Source organism: Penicillium verrucosum, assembly GCF_028828655.1.
Source record: "Penicillium verrucosum strain IBT 35672 chromosome Unknown utg000004l_segment0_segment0, whole genome shotgun sequence".
Classification (NCBI taxonomy): Eukaryota; Fungi; Ascomycota; class Eurotiomycetes; order Eurotiales; family Aspergillaceae; genus Penicillium; species Penicillium verrucosum.
Genome location: NW_026643213.1, coordinates 3,188,926 through 3,202,483, shown reverse-complemented (window position 1 = coordinate 3,202,483; position 13,558 = coordinate 3,188,926). Strand labels below are relative to the sequence as shown.

Below are 13,558 nucleotides of genomic sequence, written 5' to 3'. Positions count from 1 at the left end.
CTCACTTCTCAATGCATGATCGTTTACTAATCTCTCACTTTTACCTTACAGCGTCGGCGCCATTGGCTGTCCTCCTGAAGGGGAGGGGGGCAGGGACTACCATGGCGATGTGGAGGGCTACGTGGGCCATAGGCCATTCATTTGTTATACCCGGGAAAGCCCACTAGCCTAGGCCTTGAATATGAATCCCACTTTCATCTGTGCTCAAGTTCCTTTTTTGTCCATTGACCTAGTAGATAATGCTCGCTGAATCCCAAGTCACTGAATATCCATTTCCTCTGGCATTGTCCATTGAAGATAGACAGTATCAATCCTGTAAAACCCTATCAGCTGGACAAGTCCATTAGACCTACCATATAATAATCGACTCACCAATGACCCATTTTTCTCCCAACGTTCTCCAATTGCCCTTTCTCAATGAATCCCCATTTCATGCACCATTGCCTCAGTCTCTCTCCATCACTTGGAGCCTCAGTGTCATATGGTATGATTGCAATGATATTCCGAACAAGAGAGGTCTTCATGACACCCATAGAGCTACCAAATCCAATGCGTGGAATATCACCCACTCGTTCCTCACAGCGGTGTTCAATTTCACCCTCCTGCACCAGACGCAAAAAGCTTTCTAAGAATAATCGTCCCATAACCATATTGCTGCTGGTCATAGCGCATGAAGATGGACAGCTCAACGGTCGGTGCATATGACAGCAAATGACCTCGGAACGGAGACAAATAAGCATAGCCAAGGATCAGATCTGCTCCGTCTGGTGTCTTCCGTGTGTCAGACACAATCACATAAAACGGCAGGTTTCTTCTCATCAGATCCCGCAGGATATCCTCGTAGTGGGATATCGGTGGTGGGGTAGTCGCAAAAGTGGAACAGCTGTTAACAATGTACCAGTGATTGATATCCCGAACTTGCGGGATATCGGCCAGAGTAGCGGGGCGACTTGTAATCATTTTGTTGCTTTATTGTAAAAATACAGGAATATAATAAGTGAAGTGAAGGTGAATGTTAGAAAAAGAGATGTAAGACACGCGTGGGCAGACATGTTGATGCGGCATGTCAATTTCTTAAATTGGATTAGCGCATGTATAAGTACGCTAGTCATTCTAGGGCTAGCGTATGAAGTAGTCAACCAATCAGAAGTATATTAACAAAAGAACGACAATCAGTTCAGGTGCATTGTCTTGCGATCATAGTGCATCCTAATTCTGTGAACACCACCCGAAAGGTACGATGTGATAAAAAGGAACCATCCCTTGGGGCTTGTCCCGCACCTTGGAGCGCTTACCTCGTTGAGTCCGGTCTCGGTCGCCGTTTTGTTGTCACCCTCATGTTTTGTTGTCACCCTCATCTCTCCCTCATTTTGCGAACCCTGATTTCTCCCGCACTGTATACATACCATCATGGTTTCTAACGGTGTGGTTTCTGAGCCTAACGGCAGTGACCGAAGTGGAGACAAAGAAAGGGAGGAGGAAAACCCCCATGCCACCCCGGAGACCCAGGATACTATCGATATAGCTGCTGCCGCTGCTACTGAATCTGCCACTGCACCCGCCAACGAGCCACCCACTGTTGAAACAGAGGGACCGACTGTTGAGACCATCGAAGACATCACGGAACACAAACACGAGAACACGCATGAGGACATCCAACCTGCCCGCCCCCAGGCCACTGCGCAAGGCAATTGGGAAGAAAGCAGCTCGAGACGTGTCCAGCACCATCGCAACTGTGTTGTCTCCCAAATCGTGCACCGTCACCCACCCTACCTTCCTGAAGCTCCGAATGTCATGCTTGGACAATTCTGGATCGATCACATTGTCAGTACTTAGAGTCTCTTCATTAGGGAATAGACATACTAATTGAAACAACATAGGATTCCATGCTAGGCGTGCGCACCGACCTTCAGATTGAAGACATGCAGTGTTGCGTTGATCTCACGGCCCGTGTTCTTATTTTGGCCAACAACATGCTGAGGCAGCAGAGGGAGGTTTTGGCGGATCTGAGACGCATCAATAGCGAGGAATCCCACGATGATTCTTCCAGCGAGCTTAGCGAGCTTACTGATCTGGATGAGCTTTTGAGCTACACTGATCTTCTGTGGATGAGCGATTATGATGAGAACGATGGTGAAGGTGATGGGGATGACTCTTCTGCCCATGGTCGCTTTACTGGGGTTTATTAGTTGCCTGCTTTGTCTTTTTCTGTCTTTCTTTGCCGGGTTTCTTATGTTTGTCACGTCTTGAGATGAACTTTTGTGATTTCGACATGGAATGCTTGTGCTGATCAAGACCTACGCTGCGTATTTATGTGTGGCCCATTTCAAGCGGTCTTAAAACTTGACGATACCCGTCTCTTTGTCTCTTTCCATGAAATTTCTTTATTCCATGTACTTGATGATGCCGTGATTACCCTAAGGACACTTGTCTAACTTCCAATCTCTGTATGCTGGTTGGCCAGCTCAGTGTATTCAGGTAGATACAAGGGGAGACAGCCGATTCCTACAGACTGAGTGAGTGAGACGGCCCGTTACTCTTGACCTAGGGAAGTCAGATATACACACATGGCCGTTGTTTTCTTCACGTCCCAGTCTTTTAATTCCTGTGAAATAGCTTCAGCGGTTTAAAGAAGGGATCAAGAGGAGGCTTTTTGTTTCATGTCGCATCTTCCACGTCTAACACGACACAAATAAGACGAGGGCATATAACAGGTGAGAGCTGCGTGCGGTTTTTGTTCCTGGCCATGTTTTGAGGGAGACAAGAGATACCTGTAAAAGAAATTGGAGTCTGTAGTTCTTCTCTCATCATTGTCTTCACTGTTTATCGTAGGTCGGGCGCTAGGGTCCGGGGGGGTAAAGCTTAGGTCCACTGATCATCCCTTAGTAAGCACCGGGTCCGGCGGCCCCCGAGGTGTCCGCGGCGCCCGGGCGACTGTCTGGCCCAACTCCACTTGTCGAATTATAATAAAACATATTATATTGTTTGCTATATTTATACCAATAGAAAAACTGCATTCATTAATTGATAAATTACGTATATACATACGTATTACACCGTCCTTTGAAAAGAAAAGAAGAATTAGGACATGCGATAGGCTATATATATTTCTACGTTGTACGTGGACATATACATGATCCTGACCACAACCATGTACACTTTCATCACCCCTAAATTGGGATACAGTTAGTCTTCGGGCCCCACGTTTCAAACAACTCCACGATGTCTAGTCGCCTGCGTGGCTTCGTGGTTGGGTGGCGTTCCATTACGCCGGAGAAGAGGCCCACATGACAAGGGTTCAGTGAAGGCCAGAACGGATATGATACAGGCATATAAGAGGTGAGACCCCCGTGCACCTAGGTATCTATGTTGTATTGATTCCTGGTCACGTTGTGAAGGCGGAGACAAGAGATATCCTGGAACTTTAGATCTCAGGAACAATAAATCCCTAAGTTCAAGTATTTTCTTTTAATTCATTCCATTTTCTTCACATTTCAAGCTTTTTCTTTGCGTCAAACCTCTTCTCTGATAGGCCAAACGGAGACCCACAAGGCTGGAAGGTACCAGTCGATCACAGCATTGGTGGATTGTCATTGGTGAACTTCATCTATACCCCCTAATTAGGTAGAGGGTCTGCCATGGTAACACTGGAGCCTTGGAACTCTGGAAAATGCCTCTGCCTAATCAGGGTGTTGGTCCACGGGTGTACCTACCTAGGTACTGCTTACCAGATGTACCCAACGTCGGGGCAAGTGCGGTGTCTGTCGCCATTTCGTTGACCCCGACGAATCTTCATGACCCCGACAAATCTTGATTTGGTTATTTTTGATTCTTTGTTGACTTCTTGTTTACCATCCTGTTCTTTCATTCTCAGTCTGAGTCTCTTGCGCCCAGAAGTGTCCCTGTCATCATCATGACCGCACCTACGGAATCTCACGAAACCACAATGACCAAGAAGAAGCGTGCACGCCGTGCAAAAAGGGGAACACTCCGGCTCCGGTCGTGATGGAACCGAAAAAGACCTTATTGGTGGATGAGATCGGAGACGCCCTAGTTGACCAGCTGCTCTACGAGGTGCCCAAACGCAACAACGATGATGATAATGTCGGTGCCTCCTCACTGTCTCTTATTGACCACTTGCGCAACAACATCGCAGCACACATCGCAGCACGTCCCGCGGCCTCTTCCTGTTCTAGTTCAGCAACCTTCCACACAATGCCCCAATCCAGCCCGGCGACGAGTGTAAACAGTCATGAACCCTCAGTCGCTCCCTTACAAGTATCATCGAAGGCCGATGTCCTCGACCAAACCGAAGATTCCTTTCCGGCGAGAACCGAAAGTCGAGACCAAGACGCGGTGTTCGGACTCGACGATTTCAAAACAATCACAGCCATCCAACAGATAGCTGCACTGCATGGCAGAGTGGCACACATGGGAATTCTCGATCACAGCTACCGATTTTTCATGAACAAAACAAGAACAGCAGCATTGTCATTTAAGCCCCGGAACGGAGTTGCAGTCATCGGCGGAGATCCATTATGCAACAAAGAGGAAATCCCCGAGCTCCTGTCGGAATTTGCAGCCTACCGTCACCGACATAACTTGGGCATAGCATTCATGGGCGCCAGCGAGTCCTTCATCAACGACCACGCCAAACCAAACGGCTGGACAACCATCCGTTTCGCCACAGAACGTGTACTCAACCCTCAGACAAACGCAGTCGTCCTCGAGAACGGCGGAAAACGAATCTTGACCAAAAACCGTCAACTTACAAACAAAAACAAAGGCGGCATCACCATGGGCGTGTACGCCCCTGCCGTGCATGGCATAAACCAAGAACTACAAACCAACCTAATCACCATATACGATACCTGGCGTGCCGAGCGCAACGCCTCCGCCAGCCCACAAGCCTTCATAACCGTCTACGACCCCTTTGCTGTCCCCTCCCTGATGACATTCATCTACACCCGCGCCCCAGACGGAACAATCAACGGTTTCGCCGGTCTTCGACGCCTCAGCGACAACGGATACCATGTTGACCCTTGCATCGCATCCCCAGGCAGCGTGAGTGGAATCAGCGATCTTCTCCTCGTCATGGCCATGGCGATCCTCCGACGTGCCGGCGTCACATACCTCGGCCTCGGCGTGGAGCCACTCCAATCACTCACCAGCGAAGATGTTAACGGCATGCCACGGGCCTGTAAGAATTTCACACGCCGCCTGTACGGTCATGCGTTCCACCGTCTGCCCATCGGCGGCAAGAAGGCATACCATGATAAATTCCATCCCGATCCCGATCAGGAGTCGGCTCTTTATTTAGTTTTCCCATCTGGCATACCCGGTCCCCGACATGTCCTCGCTATGACCCATATGGCTAATATCAGTTTGCGGAAGGTGTTCCGGGCGGATGTTGAGGCTTTTGTGTCGACTCGGAAGTTGAAGGCAGGTGGTAAGAAGGAGGGTCCGGCGGAACAGACCGATAAGGGTAAAGAGTTTGAGGAGGACGTCCTTGCATTATCCGCGCCTTGTGTACGTTAAATATCTTCTCGTTTCTTTGTTGCTATCCTAGCGGTCCTGGACACTACACCATACCCATGGCGCTCTTTTCTACTTGCTTGCCCCGGTGTTCTTGCTGGGACCTTTGTACTTTAGTGGCGTCATTGTTCGGTTCTCTTGGAAATTCCTTGTTCGATTATATCTGTATCATTGTGCTTCTCACTATTTGGTGTTTGCTTGCTGGGTAACCATGGTTATTTAAGTTTGGCTCTTTTCTGTATAGCGAAGTCTCACTTGGAGAATATGTAGGAATAGGTGAAAGAGACTTCTCCAGTACCGAGTAATTGGAGGCATTCATACTCGAGCTTGCTTTCAGTACCAGTATCACCGCGATATGTGAATTATGATGTACAATACAATGCAAAATTTGACCCCTAAACGCCCCGGCCATGTAACCTATCCAGCATCACCGAGTGAAGACGAGACAATTCAATCAAGACATACGACCGAAAAGGAAGTCTTTGACGATAGGGGAACCCGAGAACTCTGGGTTTAAAAGGACACAGCTGGAAGGGAGTCAGTGGTTGGTCTAGAGAATGAAAGGATGGTAATCATGTAGATGCGATGAGACACCCACTTGAGAAAATATTCCAAGCCCACACGTCTTGATTCCAGGAATTTGGGTCGGAATTTATCTACCATGAATTGACATTCGACATTAGCCAATGGGATAGCAATATAAAAGGGAGGAGCAGAGCCACATGGACATACAGATAACGCTTTTCGGCGGCAATGCAGGCAATGCACTCCTTGCATGCGGGAAAGAATCAACCAGCCGCTGACGCAAATCATCAAACTCGGAATATCTATAGCAAATCCAAATATCAGCTGAACATTCTCTTAACCCAGAACAGAGACGGAGACGGAAAAAGGAAAAGAAAGGGTATATATAAGCAACACACCTCATCCGAACAACAATCGGGCCACCCTAAACCAAACCAGCAGTCTTAGAAACACCGTTCCAAGCACATTCCCTTCCAGGATCCAAAACTCACATCAAGTGTCTGAACCGTACAATTCCACACAACATACGACCCAACCCCAGTCATACCGCGCACGACAACATGATCATCAATCGCAACGCTACTCGCCCACAGCCCGCGACTCGTCTCCGAGTTCGGGTCAGCGGTATGGTCTTCGAGGGTGATATGCGCTGCGACGTTCAGCGATGACTGTGAGGCGTGCGAGGCGTTGCGCTCGTGTCGCCGCCAGTAGGGGGGTACTACTGCGGAGAGAGGGCGGGATGTTGTGGAGGTTGAAGAGGCGGAGCTGTGTGGCGGGCCATTTTGGCTGTTGGTGTTTGTCGCGGGGGATTGGTATGGATGTTGTCTGTATCAGTATCGGTGTCGGTGGTGGGTTGGAGTGCGGGGAAGGGATGGGTTTCTGGGTGTGGGGAGAAGGGGTGTGGCTTAGATGCCGGTCCGGCCTCCTCGGGTGCTGGCTCCATCCATTAGATGTTGTGAGCGATATTGGTGTCGGTGGTTCTGTTTGGTGGGTAGTGCGTTTTGTTAGCGTTGCTGTTGAGGTTTAATGCATTTGGGTGTGAGTGTGGCGGGGGTCGGGGATGGTCCCGATGAGGGTCCCCTTATGCGGGGTGGCAAGTACCGGAGGGAATTGGGTTATTTTGGACAAGGTTGATGCGCAAGCATGGATTGGACTTCGGGGAGGGGTTGTACAGGCGATACGAGGTGAGACAGACTAACCTTGGGAACTGTATGCGGTGGCAAGATAGTGGATTGTAAAGTATGGAGATCAAGTGTTGGAGTTGAGAAATTCAATTGGAGTCAATTTGAGACAAACGGCGGTCACGGGCTGTGGCTGGTTTGGGGTTAGTGGCTTAGCTAAGGCTGGGCAGATATGGAGATGTCGGGGAAATGTCCATTTCCGTTTTGATTGACATTGACATTTTTGGATTGTGTTTCCTCCCTAAGATCTCAGATACGACCAGAATTTCAAATTTGTCTGCTTTTGAACTTGAACTTGACTCTCTCAAGGTTCCATCAGACTACTTAAAGCCAAGCTGCACACTAATCCCAATATAGTAAGCGTTACTTGGATGATTGATCGTCGTCCTCTAATCTTTAATTGTCTCAACTCAGGCTGAGACATGCCACTTTACTATCTTTGAAAAGTGCTGTCATATCTTTTGAAGTGGAGACCGGGGTATGGATGACAGATGTGACACACAGTGAGCTGTCCACCTGGGAAGGACAAACGTCGCTTCACTTGGAGATCATCGAGATATCCCCGGATCGACACATCTCAAGGGCAAACCCCTATAGCGGACCCTTCGTTCAATAAATCCACACCTCACTTCCTAGGGAATGGATCTCACTACTACACTCACTTGGCAGTATACATTAGGCTTACCAAAAAAAAGGAAAAAAAGAAAGAAATCGGCTGCGGTACAACTGCGAGGGTGGCACTAGTGCCAGCCACCATGCAAACCAACTAGTGCATTCTATACATAGGCAGATATAGTCCTGTGATTGCTTTTTTTTCCTTTATGAGCTCCCCACTCCTCCCTTGCTGGCTACTTTTTCTTTCTCCTCGAGCTACTTGTACTCCTACATATTTACGTCTTCAAAGAACAATCTCTCGCTATTGGCTTTAGATCATCATCTAACGGCACCATTTCTCTTCATTCCTCGCCTTGTTCTGGAAAGAATCTAGAATTTCAAGCTCAGTAAGTTATTATCCTAGTTCTAACACAGTTTTTCCCCCTTCATTCCATCTACCCTAGATAGCTATCGCTATCTCTATATCTCGGCTCTAGAGCGAGTATCAGACTGTCACCGGGATTCTTGACGATAAAAAGGCTAACACTCAAATTAAGTAGCTGCCAGTTGCCAGTCTCTCATTTCGTTCATTATCATCAGGCTCAACCGACACGATGCTGTCCATGACCATGTTCATTCTCGCTTCGGCTGCCACTCTAGTCAACAGCCAATTTGACCCGAAGTCAGTTCCCTATGCTACAAGAGGTCAGTTGTTGTCCTACATCATCTCACTATTTACATAAAATCATTACACTAACATGTCATCCTTCCCTCAGAGGCCTGGTGTAACTCCCAAACATCTGCGTGTCCCATCCTCTGCCTACAACTCCCAGGAGCTTCAGGTACACCAACGTCAAACACCTGCTCACCTGTAAGTCCATCACTTAACATTACCTTACGGAGATAGGAAGTCTCAGCTAACCTCAAACCCTCAGGACACACTACTCTACTACTGCCTATGCAGCAACAATGTAACCCCCAACGCCAGCGAATATTCCCAAACAATCCCCTACTACACCTGTACGGAAACCAACAGTCAATGTGTTCTGAAATGCAACGGTGACTCCACTTGCCAGAATGACTGCAGAGTAAAGAACCCCTGTGGAGCGCAGGATCCAAAGCGTGTTAATGTGACTACTACCGCCAAAGCTACTACTGCTACTGCATCAGAGACCCCTGTCAATACTCTTGTCAATGGGGCTACTGCTGCTGCTCCGCGCATGGCCTCGGTTGATATGGGTCATGTCTATGGACTTTGTGTTTTGGTTGGTGGGTTTGTTGCCGGCTTTGCTACTCTCTTGTAGAGTGTAAGGGTCTATTTCTTGGTTGGTTCGCTCTGGGGGCTATGATTCAAGGCCAAGTTGACTATTTGGATAATGAAACTTGGAGTTGAGGTTCTTGCTCGTGCTTTACTAATATTGGCTAGTCTTTTATTGCTTTTTGGGTTTGCATTATCCGGCTGCATTAGCATTGAGCGTCTGTTTTCTTTTTTTGTTCGTGAGTTTGCGGAGTAATATGTTGCTGGCCACTCGTTCATTACAGCTTCTTTTAACATTGCCTACATTGGTAGTGTATCTTGTTATAGAACGTTACGCAGCCCTATTTAATGCATACATGGGTTATTTACATTCTCAAGTTTCCAAGTACACAAGCCTCATTTCTGGGCCTGCATGAGCGACGAGTTCAATTGGCCTCTGACCCCTCACCAAATTACATCTTTGCCCGTACCGTCGTGCTATCCATTCGCTTCCCTTCATCGTCTTGCTCCGCAACCTCCAGTACTGGGAAGTTGTCGGGCATAATCCGCCTCGGCGTCGATCCTGGGATTACAGAGTATTTGGAAAAGTCAGACACTCCACATTTCTTCCGGAGGAAGTCCTCATCTGTATCCAGCAGGCCGTTCACTACTTTGTGTGGGGCACGAAGCATAGCAAGAACAGCGTCTGAGAATATTGTCTGTTGCAGCGTGTCAGTATTGACCCAAAAAGGTTGATGGTATGAGATGTCCAATAGTGGACATACCGGCTTTCTCATATCCTTTTTGTAGGATGCATCGGATCCCTTATTGTGCTCTGTAGCTGCTGACTCAATCGACTGAAAAGTAATGCAGTCAGCAATCCGCCCACAGACTCCAGCTCAGGATAAAATCATGACCATGACACATACCGATGCAGGCCAAATACTTGTCACCGCCATTTCATTTCGGCCTTGACGCACAAAGTCCATAGCCAGGCCTTTAACCAAGACACTCATTCCAACTTTGCCTACATACGACATCACATATTAGCACATTGAATCAAACACACTCCATACCAACCCCGGCCTCCAACCCCCACGGATCAGACACAAACTCACCCATCGCATAAGCAGTCTTCCCCCTAAAGAACCTGGAATAAATAGGCGGCGAAACAACAACAATGCGACCTTTCCAGCCTGCTTTTTCAAAGAAAGGCAAAGCAGCCTGAACAGTCGCATAAAGTCCCTCGGGGTTCACCTGCTGCATAAGCTTGAACCGCTTGAGAGGCGTATTCTCAACAGAAGACCACCAGATCGCACCGGAGTTGTACACGAGCACATCGAGCTTCCCGAAGACCCGCACTGTCTCCTCGACGGCATGCTGGATCTGCGCTGCGTCGCGCACGTCAACGGCGACCGTTGCTGCGCGTCCACCCGCTTCACGGATTTCGCGTTCTACGGTGTTGATGGTGGACTGTGATGAGTTTGGGTCGGGTGGGAATGGGGTCACTTTTGATGCGTCTGATGTTGTTTTCGCAGATAGCATTACTATTGTTTGGGGTTAGTATTGATGATATTGACACATGTGGGATGCATGTGGTCTGTACCAGAATAGCCGTACTTTGCTAGGTCGACGGCGATTTGACGCCCGATTCCCCGTGATGCGCCTATTATCAAGGCGACTTGTTGGTTTTGAGACATATTGAGGACTTTGGTCTGTTTTGTGGTTCGGTTGTGGTTGTGTTCGTAGAAATTGTGTGGTCGATTGACTGACGTTCCGTTATGCTCGTTATATATATACTTCGGTACTTGTGATTACTGAATGCTAAGTTCTGTTGATTATATATCTGGTTATTCAGTTGGCAAAGACAAGGGTTGTAATCAAGAAATTCGGCGGGCGGCTTTTATATAGCCGAAAGGATGACGATGCTTAATTTCCTGATTACTCAAGTTCCGAGGTAACCCTGGAGTCCGTGGATTCTTAAGTGCCTCAGACATCAGATTTAATATCCAACTCCATGAATAAAGGTGTAGTCTTCAATAGACTTAATTTTTCCATCCTATACTTCTTGATGGTTAGAAGACCTCCCCGATAGCATGTTAATACAATTAACCTGCCCAATGGACACATACTGTGACAAATCGAGCGGCATCTAGTTTTCCAGGTCATCCTTTGGGCTTTCGGGTCTTTAAGATTATTAAAGAAGATACTGAAGAAGTTCGAATTGCTCTCAGAGAATTAAATTCTCTTTTGTCCCATCCCTATATATGTAGACCCTTATGTAGTTGCGTCCATTGTGTTCATGGAAGGAACCCCTGGATGGCGGTGTCGCGGGCGGTCAGATCCTGCCAGACAATTATTCACCCATCACAATGATCGACTGATTGTCACCCACCTCTCGTGCGCTCTACCCCAAGCAGCGTATTGTTCTTAGAGTTAAAATTGGTTACTGTCTTCCTTCACCAAAAGTCTAGCTTGTTAATCAAGCCCTAGTTTGCTGGGGTAATTTGTTAGTCCCACTTTTCCCCGCAATCCATCATTTAAGCAGCTCGACAACATGGATTCGACGCTTCCAGATGCTTCTGGTCCATCTCGGGCAGATATGGATGCTGCAGCTCTGGACGCTACTACAGCTGTTACTACCCCCGGAGCAAGGGTACTTGTGAAAGTGGAAGGTTTGTTACCCCCGGCGCGGCTATCTCCGCCATGATGTTGTGCCCGGATACAGCTGACAGGCTTAATTTGGCAGAGCCTCCCAAATTCGACCTTGATACTTACATTGCAAACTACACTGGTGAGTGAGATTTCTTGTCCTCGGCAGAGGTTTTATTCTAACACATGGCCAGGGCGCACCCGCTACGACCGTCTTTACCTCATCGGCACATGCTCCCCATTACTCTCGACCGACGCCCTCAAGGCAGCCATCGCCGAAGCTAGAACCAGCAAAGACGTTTCGAGATACGAGAGGGCAGTCCGCGCACTGGCGGAGGTCGCTCCGAACGACCCTGACGCTTCTCTTGACGCCGCCTGGGTCCAGGAAACCAATCGATACGTACACACCCAGACCGAGCGATTGGAACATGAGCTGCGGGGATATAAAAACAATTTGATTAAAGAGAGTATTCGGGTAAGGAGTGAAAATATTGTGCTGGAATACGCGTGATACTGACCTCTATAGATGGGCCACGAGGATTTGGGCAATCATCATTACGAGACTGGTGACCTGACCGCTGCCTCCAAGGCTTACTCTCGTATGAGGGACTTCTGCACTACCCCGAACCATATCACTTCTATGCTATTCAAGATGATCAACGTCGCTACAGAACGTGGTGACTGGATGTCTGTTCAGTCCAACGTCCACCGACTGCGCAACTCTCAGTCAAAGCCAGAGGACGCAGCCAAAAACCTAACCAAAATCTCAGCCGCTTCAGCTCTGTCGCAGATGCACCAAGGCTCATACCTCGAAGCAGCAAACTCTTTCTTGTCTGTCCCGCCGGAGCTGGGCGACACCTACAACGAAGTCGTCACCCCCAACGATGTCGCTGTTTATGGTGGTCTATGTTCTCTCGCCTCTATGAACCGTGACGAGCTGCAGAAAAAACGTACTTGACAGCCCGACGTTCCGCAACTTCCTCGAACTCGAGCCTCATATCCGCCGCGCTATCACTTTCTTCTGCAACTTCAAGTTCCGCCAATGCCTTGACATTCTCGAAGCTTATCGCCCCGACTACCTCCTCGACATCCACCTTCAGCGTCACATCCCGGAATTGTACAAACGCATCCGCACCAAATCCATCGAGCAGTACATGATTCCTTTCAGCCGTGTCACACTCGACTCCATGGCGAAGATCTTTGCCCCTACCGTCGTTGGCGGCGAAGCGCGACCCACGGACATTTCCTCGCCGTTTGTGCAAGAACTGGTCGGTCTCATCCAGGATGGTGTGCTGAACGCTCGCATCGACCTGGAGAAGGGAGTGCTAGTGTCCAACCAGATCGACCTACGGGCGGAGGTGCAGCGTACCACCCTGGAGAGCATACGCGAATTTAACCAGGAGGCCCATTGGCGGATTCTACATGCCGCCGTGCTCCAGGCAGGATTGGAGGTCAAGCCCGAAAAGACTGAAGTACCTGGAGTAGGAAAGGCTGCACGGTTTCCTCGAGGTCAGGGTAAGAATTAATTGATGGAGACAGGACCGACCCCTCCACTTTGGGTGATCCGGGCGCATGAATGATGACGAATGAGATAATACCCCGATGCTCCAGCTGCGATTGCAACTGCATTGCAGATACTGTATGGCTTACAGAAATCAATTCAACTCTCAGTGAGGTCTTCCTGCACGTAGATGATGTCTACTTCAACACAACCAATAATAGTAAACCCCCTAACCAGCATTAAACACCGCACAAACTACCTCTTTAGAATGGTCATCGGGTAGCTGAACACATCTTATTCTCACCTTGTCCGACCCTTGACAGGATATCAATC

The 13,558-nt window shown here is 48.5% G+C and overlaps 7 protein-coding genes across 7 annotated transcripts; 4 read left to right on the top strand and 3 right to left on the bottom strand.

The window, feature by feature from the left end:
- Positions 1–258: 258 nt before the first annotated feature.
- Positions 259–960, bottom strand: N7516_010510 (GNAT family N-acetyltransferase; the record flags this gene model as incomplete). Its single annotated transcript, XM_057223228.1, has 3 exons — positions 259–313; positions 373–625; positions 648–960. 3 exons carry the CDS (start codon positions 958–960, stop codon positions 259–261), a joined length of 621 nt encoding a protein of 206 aa, XP_057070449.1.
- Positions 961–1,410: 450 nt separating this feature from the next.
- Positions 1,411–2,189, top strand: N7516_010509 (uncharacterized protein; the record flags this gene model as incomplete). The annotated part of the gene is made up of 2 exons (XM_057223227.1): positions 1,411–1,824; positions 1,881–2,189. 2 exons carry the CDS (start codon positions 1,411–1,413, stop codon positions 2,187–2,189), a joined length of 723 nt encoding a protein of 240 aa, XP_057070448.1.
- A 1,816-nt stretch (positions 2,190–4,005) lies between these two features.
- On the top strand, positions 4,006–5,538 carry ergS (the record flags this gene model as incomplete). The annotated part of the gene is made up of 1 exon (XM_057223226.1): positions 4,006–5,538. One exon carries the CDS (start codon positions 4,006–4,008, stop codon positions 5,536–5,538), a length of 1,533 nt encoding a protein of 510 aa, XP_057070447.1.
- A 510-nt stretch (positions 5,539–6,048) lies between these two features.
- N7516_010507 (PX domain-containing protein YPT35) lies at positions 6,049–6,884 on the bottom strand (the record flags this gene model as incomplete). Its single annotated transcript, XM_057223225.1, has 4 exons — positions 6,049–6,191; positions 6,268–6,362; positions 6,459–6,484; positions 6,552–6,884. Coding segments are annotated over 4 exons (597 nt in total), but the record flags the coding sequence as incomplete, so codon positions are not given.
- Positions 6,885–8,449: 1,565 nt separating this feature from the next.
- On the top strand, positions 8,450–9,139 carry N7516_010506 (uncharacterized protein; the record flags this gene model as incomplete). Its single annotated transcript, XM_057223224.1, has 3 exons — positions 8,450–8,540; positions 8,612–8,706; positions 8,771–9,139. The coding sequence occupies 3 exons, from the start codon at positions 8,450–8,452 to the stop codon at positions 9,137–9,139; spliced, it is 555 nt and encodes a 184-aa protein (XP_057070445.1).
- A 406-nt stretch (positions 9,140–9,545) lies between these two features.
- On the bottom strand, positions 9,546–10,772 carry N7516_010505 (uncharacterized protein; the record flags this gene model as incomplete). Its single annotated transcript, XM_057223223.1, has 5 exons — positions 9,546–9,791; positions 9,858–9,929; positions 10,002–10,099; positions 10,149–10,619; positions 10,679–10,772. The coding sequence occupies 5 exons, from the start codon at positions 10,770–10,772 to the stop codon at positions 9,546–9,548; spliced, it is 981 nt and encodes a 326-aa protein (XP_057070444.1).
- Positions 10,773–11,629: 857 nt separating this feature from the next.
- N7516_010504 (COP9 signalosome complex subunit 1) lies at positions 11,630–13,250 on the top strand (the record flags this gene model as incomplete). The annotated part of the gene is made up of 5 exons (XM_057223222.1): positions 11,630–11,747; positions 11,822–11,866; positions 11,919–12,199; positions 12,251–12,663; positions 12,686–13,250. 5 exons carry the CDS (start codon positions 11,630–11,632, stop codon positions 13,248–13,250), a joined length of 1,422 nt encoding a protein of 473 aa, XP_057070443.1.
- Positions 13,251–13,558: the final 308 nt, after the last annotated feature.